Genomic DNA, 25,253 nt, shown 5'->3' on the forward strand with positions numbered 1-25,253 from the left:
TTCTGAATGAAAATAAGAAAGTTATGAATTATTGAAGTTGTGATCAATCAAACACAAATTGGCAAATCTATGACGTATCATGCGAGCTCAACTTCCATTTGCTCAGTACTAAAAAAATCTAAAATTTTCATTTTCCCTCAAGAAAAATTTCAACCATACATGCACCCTAAATATAATAATTGCAAATATGTTTCTATACTCCCCCTGCAAGGAACAAATATATATTCCGTCATCAATAACGAAGAAAACATGATTTTATGGAATATTATGCACAAAGCAAATGAAGGAGAGCTCGTATAATAAGTCACAGAGTTGCCAATTTGTATTTGATTGATCACAACTTCAATAATTCATAACTTTCTTATTTTCATTCAGAATTTGCTCAAACTTTCACTCACCTGATTTTTTATTATTCTGCCTCTATCGAAACAAACTTATTTTGGGGGTGGACTTTCCCTTTAACATCATAAACATCATATTGGCAATTATTGTTTACCCTATACATCCCGGGATATAAAAGGAACCCCATAAAGGTGAACTTATTTTTGTTGGTAATCTACTCGCCAATTTCGACAATTCAACTAAATAACGATGCTCATTATTTTAATCTATAAACCATCATGCTTGTGTTCCGCTCACTTTGTACAGATAAACAGTGATTCATTAGAGTTAATGAAACATTACATTAGTTTGATAGGAATTAATTGATTCTAGAATACATGAAGGGCCATCACGGTCCCACAGTCACAGCTGAAATGGATAAAGTCCTGAAATACCAAGGCAGTATGGACGTGCCTTCGTTTGGAACTAATCTCCAGTGTATCGATGCTCAGGAAAATCAATACCAATGTTCTTTCCGGCGACCGGCTCTCATGTTTGTAAACCTCTAAATCAAGGTTCTACTAATTAAAGCTGACGTGCTTCCATCAAACAGAAAAAGATAAGTCCCATTCAAATCAATACGACTTCCTAAAGCTCCCTTTCTCTCTATCTCTCATCACGGATTTAATTAATCACTGGCTTGTCCGAACAAGGGTATAATAACCCAGGCCTGTAATTAAACAATTTATAGACAACAGAGCGACAATGCTCATTAGTGTGATTGGCTCAATACGTGAAAGTCCAGAAAATCGATAAAGCACTGCAACGCCCTCTGCGGGGAGTCCGTAAATCCGGGGCCAGGCGATCTAAAAATCATTACAGAAAACGGAGGAAAGTGCAGAGCTTTATAAAAGCCAGCAAAAGGAGTAGAGGGGCAAAAGTACTTCACTCTCGGTGCTTTGAATCCCTAGGTAGTCAGAATCGATGGCTTTAATCGAACATCGCTTTAGCTTGCCACTTTTAAAAAAGGAAACAAGTTACCGGGCGATTGATTTGAGTCAATATTCCATGTATTAGATTAAAATTGAAACCCGGTCCAGCTGTCACTTTTCACGGTTTCATTTCCATCTCTTTCTTGTTTTTGTTCTTCACTGTGTTTTACCCTTCAGCTTTGGACGAGGGAGAGTATCATGGGCCTAATTGATGGATGTAACAAGGAATTTTAAATTCAATTAAGAAACCCATTTTACAAAGTGCCTCATTAGAACATCGAACTTTGAGCTGTTGATTCTGGAGCAAGTCAAATAGAGCAATCCGATTTTAATACCGACGACTCGTTGTTTGCTAAACCACTGTAAGCTGAAAGACAGAGTGCAACTCAACTTAGACTCATTTTCAATGTCGTTACATTACAAAAAAATTGTACTTTCAAATACTCTTGTAAATGAATACGCATGCCGTATTTATACCGCCCTCATATTATAAGCATGAAGTTAAGTATTGGTGGTACTGTAGACGTTAATGCACTTTCTAGAAACCTATTCGGAACGATCGACGTGTGACAATTTTCAACCATCACATTTTAGAGAAATATGATGACACTGGTACAAAACTCAAAATATTACCCCCAAAATAAGATAGTTGGTCAACTTGGTCAAGACAAGTTTGATAATTTAGTAGTGTGACATTACTCAGCTAATTTACAAAGTATATACCATTTTAATATGCATATTCATATTAAGCGATTCTAAAGTGCTTTGGAAATATCTGACCCTGACTTTGGCAATTGCACTTTTCATCGGTGCTTGGTATGTTTCAAGAAACACATTCTGCAAAGGATATGTGAAGCTGGACCCAGAGAGATATCTTTTTGAGATAAAATGCGTTGTCAAAAGAAAGATAGACCGTCAGAGATTAGAACCTTTGAATTACCGAAAGAAAGGCACTTAACATTAATTTTGTCAGAAATTGTATTGGAACGGGGGGGGGGGGGGGGGGGGGGGGGAGTGGATTGGCCCGGGCTGTTATTGACGTAATGTTCTTTCTTCTCGTGAGTTCTCCTTCCCTAAAAACATTCTACCAGATTCATAGTCATGATAGTTGCAAGTTATTATGGGTTGCTATTTATGCCTTAAAGCCATTTTATAAATGCACTCTTTTTGGCGTGGCACTCTTACTATATTTCGATCAATAATAAACTCTTTTGCCCCATCCTAATTCAATATTCAGAACAAGGAGTCGTTTGAAGGTGGCCTCTGGTACTATTTATCCTAATGTAATGCTTGAAGGAACTAATATAGTAAAACTAAAAACAGTTTGGGAGTACATGCATGTAACAAACGGTATAAATTAATTGAGCAAAGTTAGAACTCCGCGCAGTCAAACTCTCTTTATTAAATTAATGACTTTTAAAAATAGTTTATTTCTGATTTCTCGTTCGCAACCTACATGTATATGAACGTTGATAGAGTAAACAAAATGTGCTACACCATTTTGACGTAGGTGCATGAAGTGATTGAAGTATGTGTTTACACTGCACGGATTATTAGTAAAAGTGAACATGAAAACTAACAATGTAACTCACAAAATAATTTTATATTCTGCTGATACTGATTATCATTCGTTATCGGTCTAAATGGTTCCGGGATACATGACATCAAAACGAGAAGTAATTTGAAGATTCAGGTTGTATTGTTTGTATATATATATAGACAATACGGGTATCAGAAACAGAGAGGAGGAGGAGAGAGAGAGAGAGAGACAGAGAGAGAGAGGGAGAGAAAGGGGAAGGGAGAGAGGAAGAAAGAGGGAGAAATAGAGAGAGCGAGGGGGGAGAGAGAGAGAGAGGACGAAGGAGAGAGAGAGAGAGAGAGAGAGAGAGAGAGAGAGAGAGAGAGAGAGAAGGGGAAGGGAGAGAGGGAGAAAGAGGGACAAATAGAGAGAGAGAGAGGGAGGGAGAGAGGGAGAGAGAGGACGAAGGAGAGAGAGAGAGAGAGAGAGAGAGAGAGAGAGAGAGAGAGAGAGAGAGAGAGAGAACTGATATGAAAACGTGAACATATCAAACCGTTTTTGTCGTATCCTCTTTGAGAAATTAACGTATCAATTTAAAACCTCTATGATCCACATAATTATTAAATCTCGAATTTACCTTAATAAATAGTCCCATAATTGCCAGTCCGTTTGGTGATTTTTCAGCTTGTCCATAGCTATCATACAGGTCATCGTTGAAGAAGATCAGTTGCAACTGTGGAACAAAAAAAAAGAGAGAGGAGAAAAAAAAGGAAAGTCAGATTTAATATAATTAATTGTGACGAAAGTTCAATTGAAATTAATACATTGTAAAGGCGCGTCCAAGTTTAGACATTGTCTTGGCATGCATATAGCAATCTGAATAATGGAAAACCCTGAAAGATAGTTACATTTGCTCATTTTATTATTTATACCTCCAATAGCAAAATAAAATCACATTGAACGGTGACTCATGTACGTAAGAATTTCAAAATATCACCAATGGCCATATGAAATAACCAGCTCTATAACCTTTTTAAATATGCAACACAATTCTTATATCAAACTAAGTATGGCTGATAAAATGTTATAATTATCAGTGACCGAAGTTATTGTATTTTGGGTTATATGGTGTATGAGTGGTAAATATCGTAGATAGATATTACAGCAAAACATGCTTTTGTAGTGGCCGCTTGTATATAAATCCATTGAGCGATCTTTTTAAACAAATTTCGCTTTACTTGAAAATAACTATTTTGTGTTTTACACTATGAAACATTAACCGTTATGACGAAACAAACCGAAAATGGTTTAGATGTATTGATAAAAATCATGACCAGATTTAATTTTGGTTACACGTTAAGCGAGGTTTAAATAATGGCAGTCAAAAAATTTCGGCATTTTAATAATTACTTAGTTTCAACTCTCAAAATTGCCTGGCAGTCGCCAAGACGTATTCATCCCACATAAGATCAGTCACATGATATCAATTTCATGATATTTCATCATGATAATTGCTCGGCTGGGAAAAACCCGATTATATCATTCCCTAATCCATTTCAGGGCAATGGCCCGTCGTTCGTCTGCACACTATCTGCTGTATATTCAGAGTATTTGGGTTCGATTCCATCTTTTTGTCTCACCCAGTTGCAATCGTATCCTTCTTATGTCTTTACGTATAAAATGAAGAAAGAAACACAAAATAATCCTAATAAATATCTAACTGAATCTATTACAGGATTATCTTAGACATTAGGTCGCATGACGTGTGGAATTTGTATTATGAATGATTCATGGTGATAAATATAGCTTGAATATTGATGGTAACATATTTGGCTGATGGCGTTGATCTTATGAAATGTGACACAAAATATACACAGTGATGTCATCATGATATTAGGTACCGAAATAAGAAATCATGACAACAGATATAAAACAATAAGCAAACTTTAAATGCGCACCTCGTTTTGGATGGAGTAAATTCGAACCGTGTTATCATTTTATATCAAAGGGAAAATATATTTCTTATTTCAAGCAGTTATCAAAGAACACCTAAAACTTATACCTAGATAAAGTTTAAGGTAAATTATTATGGAGGCTGTGTTTGATCAACCTCAATAAATTCTTATCTCATCAATTTGGCGAAACAAACTGTTTAAAATACAGGACAGTTTGATTGAACTAACAAGGGGTTTAACAAATTGTCTTTTCGCTTATCAAGAGCAAATAAAGAAATTAATCTTCGACAATTAAAGGGGAAATGGTACTTGAGCAAACAGAATGGATCAGTACGAATCCCTAATACGATTTAATAATACTGTGGAATTCTTTAATATTCTCGTTAAAATCGAAACAAAGGGAAGAGCACGGGGGGGGGGGGGGCAAACAGCCAGACGCATAACACTAAAGTGGTTGAAAAAACCTCAACAGCAGCAAGCAATTCTTCCTTTGAATCACAACAAGGTTCGTTTGTACCTTTAAGCAATCCACTCACTCTATCATTATCTTAAGAATGATGAACAAACTATCTGTAGCCGCTAGTGTTTGATGTATAGTCGATTGAACCAACATGGCTATGGATTCTTTTACACAAATTAAACCGTCTATCCTTTTTCTTCCTGCTTGGCAGCAGATGAACCGAGAGTTGTATGGGAGAGGGGAAATGGCTGCTGGGACATTTTCAAGGAAGGAAATATTCATTAAAATGCAATCATCATTCATACGTGATTGAAGCTATTTCTCCCTACTAAATACCACAAGAGGATAGTTATACCTAGTTAATTTTTCACAGAGATAAATGCATAAATATATGAAACGCACATTTAAAATTAAAGTTGATTAAAATTTGTGGAAAATGATTTACAGTAACCTTTAGCACTTTTAGGACGAAGGGGCCTAATTTCATAACTTTGAACAAATTATATCAGGAGCATGTAGACAAATTTTGCATGAAATCACATAAACTGTTAAGAAATAATTTAGATACATGTTGTCTTCCTCCTTTGTATGATGGCGTCATTTGATTCCCTAGTAGGGGATACTCCTTCATATAAATACATCTACAGGGATGGCGCTCTTTATGTTTGGTATGAATGTCAATTCCAATTATTCTTGCAGCGCTAAATACATATTGATTTATTTGGCAGGAACTTACATGGCTAAAGTTTTGATTGCAAATTCAGGATTTGTGCAGTAATCATTGAGATTAAAACATACTGTTTCATTCAAGGTTTTAACTTCGTGTACATTCATATTTATACTTGAGTTTTAAAACGAGGGAGAATGTGACAAGCCTAAATTTGTATTTAAAAAATAGCAACTGACCCTTTTGGCTTTTCTGTTTGTGTGTTGTTATTTTGTATACACTTTAAACTACTTGGCAGGCAAGCTAAGTACAACATTTTGTGTTAAGGAAAGCGAATTATGGCCAGAAGACAAATTACTTGGAACTTGATCTTGAAAGTCCGGGGGAGAACAGTCTACTACAGTACAAAATGGTAAAATAATTATGTAGATAAAATTGAAATGTTATTCATTGTTTTGCAATGCCCCGTGGTTGATGTATAGATTCTCATTTTGCATGACGTATTCATGACCGATCAATCCACATGTCTGATATCGGTTAAAAGAAGAGAAATCCAGCCAAAGGTTAACTACCTTGTTAAAAACAGGAGATATATTACCGACATCAGTCGTTCTAAATTTGGATGTATCGACAAAGAAAACACATTAGGTCTTCCGGTGACGTTTTTTCTGTAAAGAGACAGACTACGGAGACGAAATAAAGAGCAAGAAAAGGGAATGAAATCAGTAGCAGGAGGAATGGAAAGAGAAAGGGATGAAGACGTAAAGGAAGAGGTAACACTTTTAAAGAGAAAAGCAAAAAGGGGAACATCAGTTTGCGAGGATAGCAAAGAAAATGAGGAGAAAAGATTTAGTTGGAGAATAAAGAAAATGGAAGGGGACATAAAGAGGGAGGGAGTAGGGAGAGGGGAAAAGAAGAAGAGTGGGGGAAAAGAGACAGAAAGATCATGGAGATAGATGAAGAAGGAGAGGGGAAATTTAGATATATACATGGATAAATAGATAGATAGATTGATATATAAGTAGATAGATATAGATAAATAGATAGATGGAAAGATAGATAGATAGACAAATACATACATAAATTAATAAATATTATAGTTAAACAGATAGATAGGTATACATCCAGGCAGATAGATAGATACATGTGTAGATGTGTAGGGATAGATACATACACACACAGAGGGTGTGGGAGGGGAGAACCAATACTGAAATATAAAAAAGTAACTGGAATAAGGTATAATCGCATCCTCCTCATACAGGCCCCATCGCCTCCATGTTAATTATTGATAGAAATGTGATGTAGATGTAATGTGACGGCCATTAAGGCCTCATTCTAGCTCCATGATAGCACTCTAAAGCAATCTTTGGTAATTTCCATTAGTTTATTGATCTAGGTTTCTCTGCTTGATCAAAGCCTATCCTTGAGTCTATGAATATGAGAAATCAAGAAAGATCCCCATTTCAGTATCATCATCACTATAAAATAGCATCATCCTTTTCAGAGTGCATGAATTTATCTCGCCCCTCTCCTCCTAACAAGTTTGATTCGTCTCTCGCATTTGTGTTAATTAGAGATAAAGGTGAGTTCTGGTTAAAAAAGAAAGAAAATGAATTCTCACATAATCAACAAAACTAACACTGAATGTTCAAGATTACCAATAAATGTCATTTGCCAAACAATTTTTGAAGAAAATGTACTGGCTGAGTAATGAGCATAGAAAGATTAGGAAATCAAGTTTAGTAGCCCCGACACCAGTTGTGTAGTCCCATATACACCTTTCTGTGTACAGTGCTTGCAACTTTACCAAGTCTGGGCCACATTTCTTATCATTTTGATGATTCCAGAACCTTGCAGCACACACCAATACTTATATGCTAGATAATCAACCTTTTCTGATCGATTCCGCACTGTTACTTTCACAATGCAATCGCATGACCAAAACTCAACTTCATCTTCTTTAGCTTCTTTATTCTTATCATGTGTAAAGTTCACACAGACACTTTACGCTATGGATGCATAGCGTATTTTTCTGTTCAAAGTGCATCTATTTTCAGATTTCGAATAACATGAGTAATTCATTAAACCAGATTAAAAATTATAATTTTACATATTAATGATCTAATCTTTATCTCATATTAAACCTTCTTTTCTACTGCGAAAGGCAATGGGATAAATCCATGTCGTACATGAACATCTAATTCCTGCATGTAAAATATCAATAGCAAATTAGCAATGGGGAAATATAATTCAAGAAATGAAGCAAATAACATTGAGTAAACGCTTAGCTCTGCCCTTAAATACAAGCATGGCCAAATTTTAATAAATCCAGCATTCTGTGGAAGGTTTAAAGTATTCTTTTAAAGTGTAATGGTCGTCAAAACTGTGTTTTTTCAATATAGGATTAAGTTCGGTATTGACTGCATACACGGTATGAAGAATAAAAAGATTACGCAATTATATTTTCCTATCTCCCGCACGCCTGCAAATATCATTGAGAGTAATCTAAGTCATTTCATCAATTCAATTACGGCGGCGTCGCCTAAACAGACGTCTAAATTGCAAAATGAGTCATTTTGAGTAATTGATGAATAAAAAGCTTTACTAAATTGATACAGACTGTGTATTACCATGTTGCAGTAAATTTGTCAAAGAAATAAAAGGGGGAAAATTACAATTTTGAGTCATTACCATACACCGATGTGTTTATTTTTTAATCAGCATTAAAATCAATTTCCTTTCATTACAGAGGCTTTATTTCGTTCGCTTTATTAATTCATGAGTCATATTTCGTTCATTTGGGAACATTGTTTTCAAAAGAGTCTTTATTCGTGCTTTTAATTGTGGTTGCAAGTACTTTTATATGCCTAGAACAAACAAAATATACAATCTGTAAATCTGAGCTTTATTATTCAAAAGGATATTTCAAGAAATACTGTTTAAATGTCATTGCCCGGGGAAATCGCTCCTTGAAGATGATTAGTGGTATAAACCGCTTCATCTAAATCAATATTTAGATGAAGAAATGAAATGGGAAAAAAAAAAATGATATCATTCAATCAATTTAGCGAGCACAAAATTTGTTTGCTATTACCGCATAAGGGGTGCGAAAAAGGGATGAAAGTATTTTGATAAAGGTGGTTTGTTTTGTGTTGATATTGTTATCATTTTAGTGGATTTTTTGAAGGAATAAGGAAGCTTCTTTTTCTTCTTCTTCTTCTTCTTCTTCTTCTTCTTCTTCTTCTTCTTCTTCTTCTTCTTCTTTTTGAAAATGATGGTGATGATGATTATCATTATTATTTATTGCATTTCTTTAAATATTATTCAATACAACACCAAGATATATGAGGGTTCACGAGATCAACAGCTCATCGTGGTCTCACAAACCTTCTCAGAACTTTAATGAACACCATACCGACATCATAGACATTGTCGGTCTCGTAGGCAGTCGGTCTCCTGGTCGATCGGTCTTTTGAGATGGTGATCTCGTAAGCTTTCAGTCTACTTCGCGGTTCGTCCTTTGGGCTGTCAGTCTAATTGGATGTCGGTCTTATGGGCTGTTGGTCTCACGTGCTTTCGGTCTAGTGTGCTTTCGGTCGAGGAATATGACGGTTTCCTGGGGTGTCGGTCTCGTCTGCTGTCGGTCACATTGGCTGTCGATCTAGAGAGATGTCGGTCTCATGGGCTGTTGGTCTACGGGGGTGTTCCGATAATGAACATGTTTTGATTGACGAGGCATGTCGCAATGTTACTTCACAGATTGGGGGTTGATATGTAAACACCGCCAAGCGTCCCATCAATCATACACTTTAATCTAAAGATACCTACACGATTTGTTTACACCGAACTCTTTAATAACTGACACTTCCCAAGCACCGTAATCAACACCAATATTGGTCGGTGCAATAAGAGAAGGCGCTTGCCACCTAATAATAAATCAAAATGTCATTTTTGTTTCCTATCGAGTTTACATCTCAGCTGCACGGGCGGATATCTAATATTAAGCTCCGGAAGGCGCTGTCATATCGTAATTCAAACTATGAGCAAACTATGAACATACACCGGGAGCGGGGAAGGGGGAGGGGATATTATATTTTTATATGTGCTGTGGTTTCTAGATGTTTTCAATTTTACGAATAAAATTATACCGGCTGCACTGTTGTATTTTGGACCCAAAGGAAGACAAGTTTTGTAATGTTAACAAAGATGAGTGGGCTATCCAGCCATTCACTATATTATTGATTTTATATGCACTTTTCTATTGTGAATGTATTGTTTTTTATATTGTGATTTGGATAATAAATACCATACCATACCATACCAATATTATTATAAACGAACAGTAAAGAAATAGATGTCCAACAGGAAATTGGATGAAGAAAGATGCCGGTAGTAAGGGAAGGAAGCATAAGTAACATGAGTAGTATAAGTAAGCATGGGTACCTGGTAGGAATTTATTCCTTGAAACGCAGCGCGCGTAACAGCTGCACTGCTAAAGCCAGGGTAATTATGCTGCATTATTGTAGAGCGCTTAGAGACTTCTGATAAAGTAAGTGTTAGGCGCTATATAAGCAAATATAATTATTATTATTAACATAATTGTAAGGACGGAATTATGACAAACAGTGTTGATTTGTTTGAGGTTAGATAAGATGAATTGATGGAAAAACAAAATCAAAGGAATCTAAAGTAAGAATGTTAGAGAACCATGGAGATCAATAATAAGAAATGGATTTGGCTGAAATTCCGTCATCATCAAAGAAAAAAAAAGAGTTTCTCCGCATGATTTTAATTTTACACATCCATAACCGATAACCGCGAATAAACAGCCAAGGGAATAACGACAACAAAAAGGAAGGAGCACACGAAACAGAAATGGTACAACGAGAGAAAGGAAAGAGAGAGAAATGAAGAAAACGAGAAAGAGAATGAGGGGGGAATTTTGAGAAAGAGAGAGAGAGAGAGAGAGAGAGAGAGAGAGGGGGGGGGGGGGATTGAGAGATGATAATGAACAAGAGAGAGAGAGAGAGAGAGGAAGATAGAGAGGGAGAAGGGAAGTGTATGACTCAGGAATGTTCAGTAATTTTGAGGAATGTCTACTGAGATTTCATTGAAGCCCGAGTCGAATCTGATTGCGAGTTATCTCCCTTCTCATATTCAAGCTGATTCTTCCCGATTCGATCATGATCACTTTCCCACCAAAATCAGATCCCATCTGAGGGGTTGATATCGTTTGGCGTCACGATCGTCTGCTTGTAGTTTGCTCCAATTCATTCAACGCAATAAACGCGCCCTCTTTCCCGAATGACTGGGTCTGGATTAAATTTCTAGCTATAAAATGCAATTAACTAATAATTTCGTGTAGGACGGAAAATTGCTCTAGGGTTTTGTTATGATTGTATATCAGCAACATGTCTTCTATTTACGAACAAAAAGACAAGGCATGTTGAATGAAAGGCAATTTGAAGGAAAAAAATGAAACGTAAATATATCAAATAGTTGAAGACTGGGTCATCATATCCGACTGTGGATCCGGAATTATAAAAAAGAGTAAGATGGTATTAGAAAACAGCAACAGTTGAAATAATCCCTATCGTGAGTATAATTATGAATCTGTAGATTGTGGGGGAATTATTTATTCTCATGCGAATCCGCCTAAGATACCGCAATTTAGTTTATTTCCAAATTCTCAGAGCCTCATTTTGCATTTGGTGTAAAACGTTTCATGACAAATTTAATTTCAACTCATCTCTCGATTAGGGTTATGTAATGGTAACCCCATCTAATAAGTCTCTTTGTTTTTACTTTGAGTTGCGTGAAGTCCTTGATCTTTGGTCGAAAAGTTATCCAATCATTGGCCTAGATCTTTGTCCGAGATCACGAGAGGTCATGTATATCACGAGATTGCTGTAACACGAGATTCGGTGTCACGAGATTCAGTGTCACGAGATTATATCGTGATGTCATGATGTGGAATTGACACCTCAAAACAAGTTCACATTAATCGTTTGTTAGACGTTAATGCATGATGCTCATGGAGAATAAAATGAACCTCGGACTTAATTTTTTTTCAAGAGAGAAAATACTTTGGGTCCAGTTTTACTTTTAGTTGTTTTTCGTGTACTAAGTAAAACGAGAACATTAATAAGATTTTGAAAAATATAACTGCATTTTGATATTATTTCATAAATGTATATAAAATGAAATAAAACATAGGATGTGACCTCATTGTTAATTGTATGCAATGATCTTTATTGTAAACAAAAAAAGTACAAGTTCTTAGAAATCACTTAACTAGAAATATGTTCATGTAACATAAACAATGATTTGTTCTCCCTTTCTAACGTATATCTAAGGTATTTCTAACCAGTGAATGAAATTTGTTAACATCGATTGTCTGGGTGGATCTTGAGGAGAGGGAATTGAAATTATAAGAAAAACTAGTCCAAGTATTGAAAATATTCAACCGCCCTTTTCAAAGTAGGACATAGCACAAATCTTTTTCTTACATTCGGTGTAAAGCAATAATCATACATATCCCAAATGCAATCGGCTATGTGACATATTTTCATGACTTTTATCAAAACCCCGAATCTGTTCCAGATATTGATTCGTCCTGATACACAAGCAACCTCATTGTAACATTAGCCTACCCAACATGACAAACATAATACTTCTTTAGATCATACGCATAATACTCAAAATGTATTCATATCACAGGGGGTCGGACCCAAATCAAGTTAGAACTACAACAATCAGGACATCTCGTCTCGACTTACCTCGCCCGGAAAAGCTCGACCCCCAACGGTATGTTCCGATCCGTGCGTGTTCTCCCCGCCGAAGTGTAGGCGAATTTCGACTAGACGATAGCGGTAACTCAATGGCCCTCGTGATATGTAAGTGACGTTTGCAGGATCAGGGAAGAACGATATACCTCGACCAGTGTTATTCACGATTCCATTCGTCTAGAAGAAAACAAAGATAAAACATCGAAATGTCATTAAATATATTAAAGGTAAAGACCAGTATGGGAAATGCCCCAATTTCAAAAAACGAAATGGAAGCTCTTTATTACCAATTATGTGAAAGAATATGTTTTGACTAATACATGATGATAACAAATTTGCCGGAAAACCACCTACTAATTGATATATTTGGTAAATTAGTTTATCTATTGGACTGTGAGAGATAAACGCACGTGTCGCGCACGTGTGCGTAGTCCCATATACATCTTTATGTGTACAGTGCTTGTAACTTTACGAAGACTGGGCCAAGTTTCTTATCATTTTGATGATTCCAGAACCTTGCAGTACACACCAATACTATATGCTAGATGATCAACCTTTTCTAATCGATTCCACAACGTTTCTTGCACAATGCGATCGCATGCCCATAACTGGTCTTTATCTTTAACTCATTTCATTTGATGCTTTTTGTTGCATATTAATATAGAAAGACGAAATGGGCTCAAGAATGAACTTTTGTCACAATATTGGGCTTTTGTGTCAGTTACCAACTATTTTCTGTCAATTCAGTATAATATTTAAAAATTGAATAATTTTGTTTCCATATTAAAAATGCGATAACAGGTGCCATGCACTAAAAAAAAAAGAAAATAAATGACGCTACATACAAACTCAAATAGACCGAGGGGAAAAAAGGACGAAGGAAACAAATTCTCTGTTTGATATCAAGACAATCAAAGAAGGATTTAAACATCTAATCATAGAGTCAAACAGTATACGGTTAGTTAATCCGATGCTAGGATAACTAGACCGAGGCAGTCACCCCAGACAACTACCTTGTAGGCCTATTACCACCGATGTGGTTGTACATTTGTTGGTATTACGCATATTTTAAGGAAAGTTTGTCTGGGAGTATTCATACGGGGAAAAGTATAGTGTATAAGATATAATTTTCTGATGGAAGTTTGGCGGGGGAGGGGGGGGGGCACATACTAATTATCACGAGGCTAGTTGTCCAGGTGAATGAGGTGATAGAGTCTGGAGCTAGTCGTTATAGTGTACATGTATATTCTTCCTCGTGCATCTAAATTGATTCACTGCTCACGATTTGTGACCAATTATGATAGCAATCTTACATAGCGCCATCTTAGCTTCTAGGTATGAACAATTCCTATGTCGAAAACGAGCAGGCAAATCATAGTCCTTCAGCAAGACCCAATTCAAAATGCCCTACTTTTCTCTGACTTTGAGTGTAAGACTAAATTCCAAATTTCTTTCTTACTTTTTCTTCCAAAGGCTTACACCTGAATCTTAACAGATTAAAAAAATTCTCTCCCCCCGTCTCCCCCTTTCTCTTTCTCTCTCTTTCTCTCTCTCTCTCTCTCTCTCTCTATCTCTCTCTATCTCTCTATTTCTATTTCTCTCTCTCATTCTCACTCTCACTCTCTCTCTCTCTCTCTCTCTCCCTCCCTCTCTGATAATATATTACCGCAGACATTCTCCAGCTTGTGTCCTCTTCCTCTTCTCCTTATTATTTGACTGAGTTATCTCGACTATTCCTAAACATCGTCTCGGTCGCCTGGCACACCATGTCTACAGCGGTCACATCCATCACCATTCCTCTTTCCGTGTGTACAAAGCCTCCCATTCATTACATTCGTTACTGCATACGAATGTAATACTCCCGGTCATCGGAGTAATTTCCGATACCTAATGTGCACCATCTCCACTTATGAGTATCCCTACCATAATAGTCACCTTGAGAGAAAAAAGGGCAAAACGGCTCTTGCATTCTACAAGGACCCATTTCTCTCCCGGGTACCTAGTGGCAAATTAATGTAATGCCAAATACACATTTTGTGCATTTCTTACACATTCTCTCTTTCTTACTCTTCATTATTATCGTTATAATCATCAAAATTTCTCTATTTCTCTCTTAACCCCACCCCGTCTCTTTCTCTTTCTCTCTCTCTCTCTCTCTCTTTCTCTCCCTCTCCTCTCTCTCTCTCTCTCTCTCTCTCTCTCTCTCTCTCTCTTCCTTTCCCTCCCTCTCACTGCCTCTCTCTCTTTCTGTCAGATCATTAATTTCACCGTGCATTCCCCAACTTGCATCCTCTTCTCCTTCTCCTTATCATTTGACTGAGCTATCTCGACTATTCCTAAACACCGTCTCGGTTCTCTAGCCCAACATGTCTATAGCGGTCACATCCATCAGCATTCCTCTATCCATGTGTGCAAAGCCTCTCATTCATTTCGTAATTGGATACATTCTTCATCTTCTTGTCTATTCGCTGCTTCCAGAGAGCCCTTCGGCGAGTGACGGGCTTTACGTGTCGTTATCACCGCAGGAGCAGCGGAGTTGTAGGCCAACTAGTGGCTCAGACCAGAGAGAGAGAGAGAGAGAGAGAGAGAGAGAGAGAGAGAGAGAGAGAGAGAGAGAGAGTAAGAGATGTATCTGCTCTGACTGAGGGACCGTGGCGTCTCGAGTTATCCGCCATGGTCCTTGTTCACATTATGAAGTATTGCAGTTGGGTTAGTGGAAAAAAAATGGAGGATCCTTCTATAAGAGCAACACTTGTATGGCCCTCATACTCTCTCTTCCTTTCTATTTTTTTCTTTCTTTCTCTCTCTCTCTCTCTCTCTCTCTCTCTCTTTCGTTCTCTCCCATTTCTTCTTCTTGTTCCTCCTCCCTTTTCTTCCTCTTTTTGCATTCACACATCCCACCCATCTCTCTGTGTCTATCTATCTATACCCTCACACCTCTCTATATTCTTGTCCTATAGTCTTTCTTACGATCCCAACCTCATCTTTTAACTCCATCCGACTCTTTACATTATCTTTATTTGTGTACAAATAATCGTTCTCGCAAATAACATGATTATCTGTTCGTAATCAATAAGTAATTCATGAACACATTGGCTACCATCACATATAATTCTGACTCATAATGCTATTCTTAAACCATCAGTATCGCCAATGTTTAAGTTTAGGAAATGCAATAAATTAAACTTATACTGAATTTATCTCCATTGAAAATTAATGTCATTATCCGGCCCACTATTCTACAAATAAAAGATGGGGAGCATAAGCATATCGAATTTTAACAAGGGAAAGTGATTAATTTGAGGATGACTGTTTTGTCAACCAAGACAGTGATGTGGTAATTGGACACATCTTATGTAAATGCGACGATAAAGATTGTTTTAAGTTTTACATAATGTGAACGTGCATTGTCTTTGCATCAACGAGACATCGCATCACGCCACTAGATTAGATGAAGTGACGATTTCTGAGTTTGATTTAATTTCATTACACCCTAACTAGATTAAACAAAGCCAAGTCAACGATACGTATACTGAAAGACGAACGTGACAAGGAATTATTGTGACTTATAGATTGTCCCGGTCAACACAGGGTTATTTGCAACAGTAACTCGTAAACATGGGTGCAAGCAAGCCATGTCATGATGTGTTGTGACAGTATTACGTTCGTCATGCTTGTCTAAATCACGCGTATCATGTAGAAAGCGGTGCTGTGGAAGTTTTCGACGATTGTCTATTCAACGAAAATACTACAACTGTCTTTGGGTGGCAGTCTAAAAATTATTATGGCCTGACGGCTGCTGCATCATTGTACCAGACGATTGGACATCATGGCAAGCATATCGAAAATATTTTTTAAAGAAACTTTCTAGCACTCTTAATCTCCACCTCTATATCTAGTTATCAGTAAGCTTCTCCACTGGTGAGGCAAGACAGTGTTGCAGAGTCCCTTAAGGTCGCATCTGGGATCGAGTAGAGATGATCCTAAATGCTACTCGAGTCAAGTCGCCTTCAAAGACTAAGTCGAGTAATTATAATACTACCTATGTTTTAATCGAGTTCCAAAAGCTTGAATTTCGAGTCGAGTCAAGTCTTTTGTTGTGGTTAGAGTCCAGTCAAGTCAAGTATAAAACACATTGAATTTATATGTTAAAATGGTAAAAATTTGAGTCTTCAAAGCTTATATCCCAAGTCGAGACAACAGAGAATCGACTTGAATTGAGTCGAGACGAGTCGAGTCAGCTGAGAAAATTGACTCGAGTCTAAATAGAGTCGAGTCAGCTCATAACACCGACACAAGACTGACCTGGAAAAAAGAATATGAATCGAGCCGTTACAATATTGGGCTGTGTCATAACTTAATGGAGGGAGGGGGAGGGGGAAGAGAGACTAAAAGAGAAAGGGAAGGGGGAAAAGAAAGATAGAGGGGAATCTTGCTGCCTACCTCTGCGGGTGAATCTATCTCAAGTTGTGGAAGGTTTGGATCGTAGACTAGACTCTCAGCTCGTAGATCTATAGGTGACTGTCTCTGTCCCTTACTGCATAGAAACCAAGCTGAATACATCCTTCCCCAGAAGGCCGGGCCTGTTGGATAGAGAGGAAATAAAGGTGATCAATAAAGTCGATTGCATATGAAATTAATAATAATATTGAAATATGAAACGTAAAATTCTAAAGCTTATGTTCTCTAGCGTTTCCTGTCACAATAGCCATTTTACATCCATGAGATAACGGGTACCTGCATGTGAGAATAATTGCCCTGCATGTATGTGCACAGTGCCAAACAGTAGGAATATTCCATAGGAGTGGAGATCCAGTGAACAGGGGTCATCCAAGTAACACTGTTTATTGGAGTAACCACGTCATCCGCTAGATAAATATAAAATAACTTCTATAATATTATAATGATATAAAATGCATTTACTACAAAGTTCTTGTCATGTGGACTTACGCAGGTTATTTCTCAAAGATAAACTTGAGTTCTGGTAAAAAAAGAAAATGAATTCTCACAGAATCTAACGAAACTTACACTGAATGTTCAAGATTACAAATAAATGTCATGTGCCAAACAATTTTGGAATAAAATGTATACTGGCTGAGTAATGAGCATAGAAATATAAGGAAATCAGGGTAGTACTAGCCCCGACACCATGTGCGTTGTCCCATATACATCTTTCTGTGTAAGTGATTGTTACTTTACCAAGACTCTGCCAAATTTATGATGATTTTGATGACTCCAGAACCTTGCATTACACACCATTACTTACATGCTATATGATCAACTTTTCTGATCCATTCCACACCTTTTCTTTCACAATGCAATCGCATTACCAGAACTCATGTTTATCTTTGAAGTTCATATGAACATATCTGCATTTAGCCAGACTTCAAGAGAAAACGCTCAAGACATTGAATAATATTGTTTGTTACATATATAGCATTTCTAAAACACTACCACCTTACTCGGAACTATTACAGTTCGAGGATGATGCCCGAAATAAAGTGGAAAGAAAAACACGAGAAGAAAGAAAAAACACGGTTTCCGTGACAGGACCACTTTTCACTGTCACGCCGCAGAATGCATCGTCCCGAGTATGACTTCGGCTTTAATGGATTCGGCCCCAGCTGGATCAACACCATGGCATTTAAGCGACAGAGAGGGTATATATACAAATAGCTTAAATGTGACAGTCGAGGCAATGACATTGTTAGAAGCTCAACTTTCAGTTATTCCACTGGAAGGCACTTATCCTTTTTCTTCTGAGGAAAGTAATGTATCCCGAGATCATTTACTTTGGTAACACTAAAGCCATAAGGTTTGGAGTCTTCGTGCAAATGTAGAGAGAGCTTCAACAAACATTCGTGAAAGGTTTGCAGTAGTAAGGCAGTTTACTGAATTACAGGCACTGTAACTCTTTTTATTTGGTAAAGAATCGTGAAAGAAAATGTCCTTAAATCCCCACTGTACTACTTGTAGCTACTTGCTCCCTCAATATAGAAAACAATTCCTAATCGGTGACCGTTGGTCCCCATGTTAATTGAGAGCTGAGTTGATGAGATATCCACCTGTCAGTGACCACACTGGGTGTGGTCACTTCTAGCCAAACCCCTTCTAGCCAAACTAGTACGGACGGCCTTTAAGAGAAAGATATTATAATTCCCCTTTTTAAAGGTAATACAAAGTTTTAGTATGGGGTCATGAACTTGGTTCAAATGAACATATTGGAATCATATGCGATCCTGCAATATTCAGTGATCGTTGTCGCGGTTGAAATCGAGTCTAAAGTTATGAAATTGTAAATAATAAACTCTTTATGTTGTATAGCTCCCTCTCAAGGTCAAGATATTAATCAAGCTATAAAACAATGTTTTTGACTAAAATCGACCGATTAGCTATTCCTGTTTGGAAATTATATATCCCGACTACATATGCTGAGATTTTCATGGTCGCTGCTACCATTGTACAGCCATAGGCGCGATTTGAAATTTATCAAAATTTACCGGGAGCACCGGTAAATGTTTATATTCAATTTTTCTCGAAAACAGAAGTGTTTTGAGGGCTAATTTTTTTTAGTGCTTATAATACATCCACAGGGGCATCCAAATATATCAAAATTGTAAAGATTCACTATCTACCCAATTTTCAAAATTTCCCAAAAATTTGTATTACCTTTAACGCTTCTGATCAAAAATTCCCTTTTGTTTTAGATTTAAAGATTGCCATTATGTACCTGAAAAGGTCCACACTGTGCGAATCATCTAAGGTAGATAGTAAAACACTGAACCCCGATTTTGGTTTAATTTGCTAGCTTCCAATATTCTTATTATGCTTTCATTTTAAATGAATGATCAATGAATAATTACTCAATAACAACAATATATTTTACAATCAATGTCTAAATCTTTTTTTCCATTGACTTTAGAAACAAGCATGAGCGTGTATGTTTTTCGTCTTCCCTGATCGTTTAAAGAGAGTGCATGTTATTCATCTACACCAAGCATTCCGAAGAAAGCACAGTGTAGCAGAAACCTGAATGAATCAAAGTAACAACGCCATTCCCTAAACATTTGTCAGCTTGGTGTCTTTAAGATCCCCAGATATTCATTCAACACTATACCCATGTTATCCCGCCGCAGTGTCAATGCAAAAGATAAAACCTCTTCGAAAACGGGGTCATAACATTTTCCGCCTTCCTCCACACGCCCTGCGGCACCGAATTATTTTCTTACTCGTAAAGGAGGAAAGGACAGAGGTATATGATCGGGAGATCCCGGGCGCAAACTCAATTATAAGGAGTGTGAGTCGAGTCGGTGTTTTCTTTCAAAATATTGTTGATTGTGATACTACCCCGATTCGTCGGGCAATTATTAATTTTGAGGGTCGAGTTATTAGGAGCAGAGGATGAGGGGTCAACTTTGAATAGCTATAAATATACGAGCTTAATTATTTCTAGCTGAAACAGAAGTACAGGACCGCATCGACTAGGCTAGCCCAAAGCTGGCCGATGATACAATATTGATAATGTCATTCACCTAATCATTTCCAGTTTCCTTTATAAAGAGACTTGAGTTCATTAGCATATATCAAAGCAAAGTCAGCCACGTAGAGGAGCGTTTGTTGACAGTTGAAAGTCATACAGTTGTAAAACCATTCATTGAGTCATTAAAGAATTGATAATATTTATTTATTGATATTAATAAATAACTAACAATCAATAATCGGAGCAACGTCAACAGATAGTCGTTACAAAATCTATATATTCTATTATACTGCTCCCCCCAAATTTTCATATTTAGCAAGTCACATGGTTGGTTGTACGCACGCGCGCTAGTGCATGGAGATCATAAACACCACATAAACAATGGTAAACTTTTGATAATACTGTGTTATTTTTCTCATTCTCCGCCTTTTTCTTTGTTGATTTGTTTTGTAAGGTGTGGTAAATGTACACTTATATATAAAAACTTTGTATACATTTTTTTTCTTTTTCTAAATGGGTTAGTTGAATTTCAGAAGAAATAACAGAGACGGAACAAAGAAAATGAAAATGCAGATTTAAAAATCGAAGATAGATTGGGATCTTTAATCAAGAGCAAAAGTGGAGTAGCCCGGAGTAGCATAGCATGTGTGAATAAGTATGTTCATAAAGTATCTTTTCCTACACGACCAGACACACACAAAAAGATGAAATTCTACCTAGTATTTAATGCTATGAAGGATAACATTATGGAGTAAAAACGATATCGTGCTGGTTCGTTTGCACATGAGGAGGTGTGATGACTCATTGGTAGAACAGTGGCCTTGTAACATAAGTAACCGGGAGGTCGCAGGTTTGAATGCAATGAGAAGTTCCTGTGCGTGGGCTTAGTAATCCATTAATCCTCATGAACAATACCAGTTTATCACACTGAACTATAAAAGCCGTAGGTCCCCTGGTCACTAACCTAATAGTAAAAACCGACTTCCTCAAGATTCGGGAAATAAATCACCAGCATCTATTGTATCTTCTGTTCTTACTATTTGAATAAAAAACAGAGGCTCAGGTCATCGACTCTACCTAGGGTCCATTACATTTTCAACATAAAAAAAGGAAGTATTGTATCGCCAAAGCGCTAAAACCGAAACTACATGAAGGCAAGGCATCATACTCTCAGTCAAGCGATGGTATTTTCCCACCCATGACAAAGTGGATTTTACCAATGAACTCTAAATGTGAATGCATGAATGTTTTAGTCTTTATCCTAAGACATTTTATATGGTCCCAGCAGTTTTGTGAGGAGTTAATGTAAATACTATTCGTAGTCAAAGTAGTAGAAAATATTGAAGTCAGTTTCGGTTATCCTAATAACAGTCATCATAACAATTGAGTTTATTTTTTCTATATTAATTTTTATACCCGAATTTTTTTAACAGAAGCTTCGTCTTGTATGTACAATAAATACTGTTTTCATATTTCAGATAATCAATATATACTCTATTTATGACAGCTGACTGGAATATTTAATTCATGTTGCATCATTAATACTAAAGTATACATTCGTCTGCCGTTATATATTTAACATAGATAGCGGGATGAGAGATAAATATGACATAATTCGTTTTCAATTCTTTTCTTTTCTAAAAAAGGTCTGCATGGGTAAAACAAAACCATCACTGATTTATCACAACATGACGCTTGAATTGATTAAAAGGTTGAAAACTCGTGTGGCTTGCGATTGAGTAAACCATGTGAGAATTATCTGATGAAGGAGAGAGAGATAAGTGAGAGGAGAGAGCGAGAGAGTGGGAGAGCAGGAGAGCAGGAGAGATGAAGAGATAGTCAGCTACCTTCATGCATATTTTGAGATTTTGATTTCTTACCGAGGCTTTCATACTCGCATATTCTTAATCGAATCGTAAACTATCAATTTAAACTTTCTTGTTCCATCTGTGCAAAATTAGACGTGTGCCTAACTAGCGGCCATGCAGAGAGGCGAAAAAACAAAAGCAAACGAAGTGTTAAACGAAATTGTTTATACCAACAAGTAGGGTGGGCGGGGTGTTGCACTATTGAATATGTACACCTCTGCATTTCCAGTGAACAACTCTTCCGAGAAATAAGCATAAAGGGGCAATATTTTTACGAAAATTTGATCTATTTGAAGTCAAATTAACTCACATGCTCTCCCTTCGTTAAAAATACAACAACAACAACAAACAAACAAACAAAGAGAAACAACATGCAAAAGTTCTACCGTCCATAGCCTTTAACAGATTAATTTGTATAGATAGTCATCAATTAATCACCCTCTACAGGCGTTTCACTAGACCGAACACACCGACTATCCCGCTAAAGCATTAACATTGCAACAAATTGGATCAATTAAAGAGATACCGATTCATTCGTTTATTCTTTGGCGAAACATATCACGTGCGGTAAAACAACAAATAAATACTGAATATACGTTTAATTTCGTCACTCGTATTATGTTAACGTTTCTTTTTGAGCTGTTATGGTGTAAGTGCGCTACAGACAGAAACATGCCAATTAATCTATGGTAGATTGTAACACACTAATCCGCCGATGTTGGATCAATTAACCAGGAACTAAGAGGCGATCCGCCGACACGGCATTGCATGACACGCCACTCTCCTCCCCCTATGCGGGGCAAGCCTAACATAGCCGGAGAAACAAGGGCAGAGCAAGGCGGGCGATACGGGGGAACGCATGATTACAAAATAGACCCCAGGCTACAGCTGTGGCTTGGGAGTGCTTTGGAGAATGTCAAAAGGTGAAGGCACTTTTTTCCATCACAACATACACATTTTTGTTCATGGATATATTCATGACCCCCTAGTCACTTCGAGGCGAAGCAAATCAGTTTAATTTCTGGAATTTGATTGTTGAGCGTACGTAAATTGAAAAAAAGAAGAAAGGAAAATAGTTGCTGCCTGTGTCTTTACTTTTCAGTAAGCATATAGTCTGGTATTGATTATTGGACAAGTTGCATGTTTTGTCACCCATCAACTGACTCCGGTGTTGCGTTTTCCCTTTTTATCAGTACAGGATGAACAAATTTCTTTCTCTAGCACACAGATTACTTTTAAAACTATACATGTATGATATTAATGATGGATCAATGTGTATTTTATTCACTTTACCTAGGGCGGGCGAGTAGAAAATATTGTACTGATATGTTGAAGGAGTATCAGATTTGATAACCTGCTGGTTAATATTCGTGAATTTTTTCATGATACCAATTTTTAAAACGCAGTTTTATACTGTTCGGTTTTTCTAAATTTGCGAAACCCTTGATATGTAAATCGTTTATGTAAAAAATAACTGTCTGCAATCAAAGGCAGACTGACATAAAAAAGGAGAAGAATAAAGAGAAGAAAAAGACGAAAGAGGAGAATGAGAAAAATAAGAAGAAGGAGAAGAAGAAGAAGAAGAAGAAGAAGAAGAGGAAGATGCTTAAAAGTAGAAAAAGAAGAAGGAGAAGGAGAAGAAAAGAAGACGAAGAAGAAGAAGAAGAAGAAGAAGAAGAAGAAGAAGAAGAAGAAGAAGAAGGAGGAGAAGAAGAAGGAGGAGAATGAGGAGGAGAAGGAGGAGGAGGAGAAGGAAAAGGAGCAGGAGAAGGAGAAGGAGGAGAAGAAGAAGAAGAAGAAGAAGAAGAAGAAGAAGAAGAAGAAGAAGAAAAAGAACAAACCATATGTGAAACCCTGGAACAGACATCGTACTGTTAAATTATATTGACCAAATTTAACCAATTGTGAACAATAAATGTGAAGTCAAGAAGGCATTATTTTCTGTGTAGCATCTTTATCAGATTTCTGATTTCCTGGCCTACAGCGGTGGTCTTTTTTCCAGCTGTTCTACACTATACACACATCATATTTGCATGTTAAAGTTAATATAGAGACTGTAACAGCTCGTATTATTCTATTATTCATGGAAACGTCTGTTTTTGGCGGCTCGGGTAGCAATCAACGGAAACAATAAGCTGTGAATTTCTTCACTTTCGTGGAGAAAAGTGCTTTGCTGGAGGGTGTAATGTGGCAAAGATTGGGCGGCAAATGGCTTTGAGGCGCCACACAAGTTTAATGCTGTATGAGACAACCTTAAATGGTACATTCACACTATCAGCTATTTGCATGATGTAAAACTGCTTTGTGTATCTATACGCACAAATATCCATTGCATCCATTGGTAATGTACATGCGCGCAGTCATGTGTACTCTGTATGAATCAAATCCATGGTGCGACCGCCGCGCCGGTTAAAAATTATGGTAGTGGTGACGCACCTATTATCTTTTTTTAATGAAGATACAAAAGTGACCGATAAGTCTCTCTCAACTTACGTTAGTATTTACGATTGCAAAAAGATACAAGAAAATGGTGAGCGGCGGAAAAAAAGTACCTCGTTCTATCTTTCGCCCCTTTAGTCGTTTTTCAGGAATTAATGAAGGCATTTAACGTTCGTTGCTTCAACAATTCACTCTGTGCGGTGTGAAACTCCTGTAGTTGATATGTGCTATTCCATTTCACAGAAACACACTTTCTCCATCTCTGTCTCTTCTGCATTTCACTCAGACGTCAAAAGGAATAACACAGACGTGTGCATTATCGCTTCAATTGGCGGGAAATGGCTCCCGCTTCTCAACACTTTCTGGTATCGGTTTTTCACACTTTCTGATAAATCGTCTGCAAATAAAATTGCTTTTAATGCATTTTGATAAATGTAGCCCATCCATCACTACACCTATTGAACAAAGATCCCCCGGCGCTTTACCAAAATCTATTCTTTCTACAAAATCCTATTACCTTGGTGATATATCGAAGATGTTTATCTACGTATAAAGTTAGCACCTTCCTCCTTAGAAAAGCAGCCGGCATGGTTAAAAGCGAATCAATCAAATTCACGATTTTTGTATTTCTTTACTACAAAGAACAACACCTATATCATAACAAATGATGAATGTAAAGTGTAGTGTTTGGGTCATCTTATTCTGGCTCTGATGATAATACTTTTGCAATATTTCTGAGCTTTCGGAATACTATGATTGAATCA

The 25,253-nt window shown here is 37.0% G+C and overlaps 1 protein-coding gene across 1 annotated transcript in view; it reads right to left on the reverse strand.

Moving 5' to 3' along the window:
- The window catches only part of LOC579596 (carbonic anhydrase-related protein 10), a 33,231-nt gene that overhangs the window by 5,653 nt on the left and 2,325 nt on the right, over nt 1-25,253 (reverse strand). The window contains exons 2-4 of the mRNA XM_030981147.1: nt 17,146-17,285; nt 12,694-12,879; nt 3,470-3,565 (exon numbers count right to left, since the gene is read on the reverse strand). Coding sequence (XP_030837007.1) covers nt 3,470-3,565; nt 12,694-12,879; nt 17,146-17,265 — 402 coding nt within the window. The 5' untranslated portion in view covers nt 17,266-17,285. The remainder of the gene's footprint in view (nt 1-3,469; nt 3,566-12,693; nt 12,880-17,145; nt 17,286-25,253) is intronic.

The sequence above is a fragment of the Strongylocentrotus purpuratus genome, unplaced genomic scaffold (genome assembly GCF_000002235.5).
Source record: "Strongylocentrotus purpuratus isolate Spur 01 unplaced genomic scaffold, Spur_5.0 spur5_scaffold_11, whole genome shotgun sequence".
Taxonomy (NCBI): domain Eukaryota; kingdom Metazoa; phylum Echinodermata; class Echinoidea; order Camarodonta; family Strongylocentrotidae; genus Strongylocentrotus; species Strongylocentrotus purpuratus.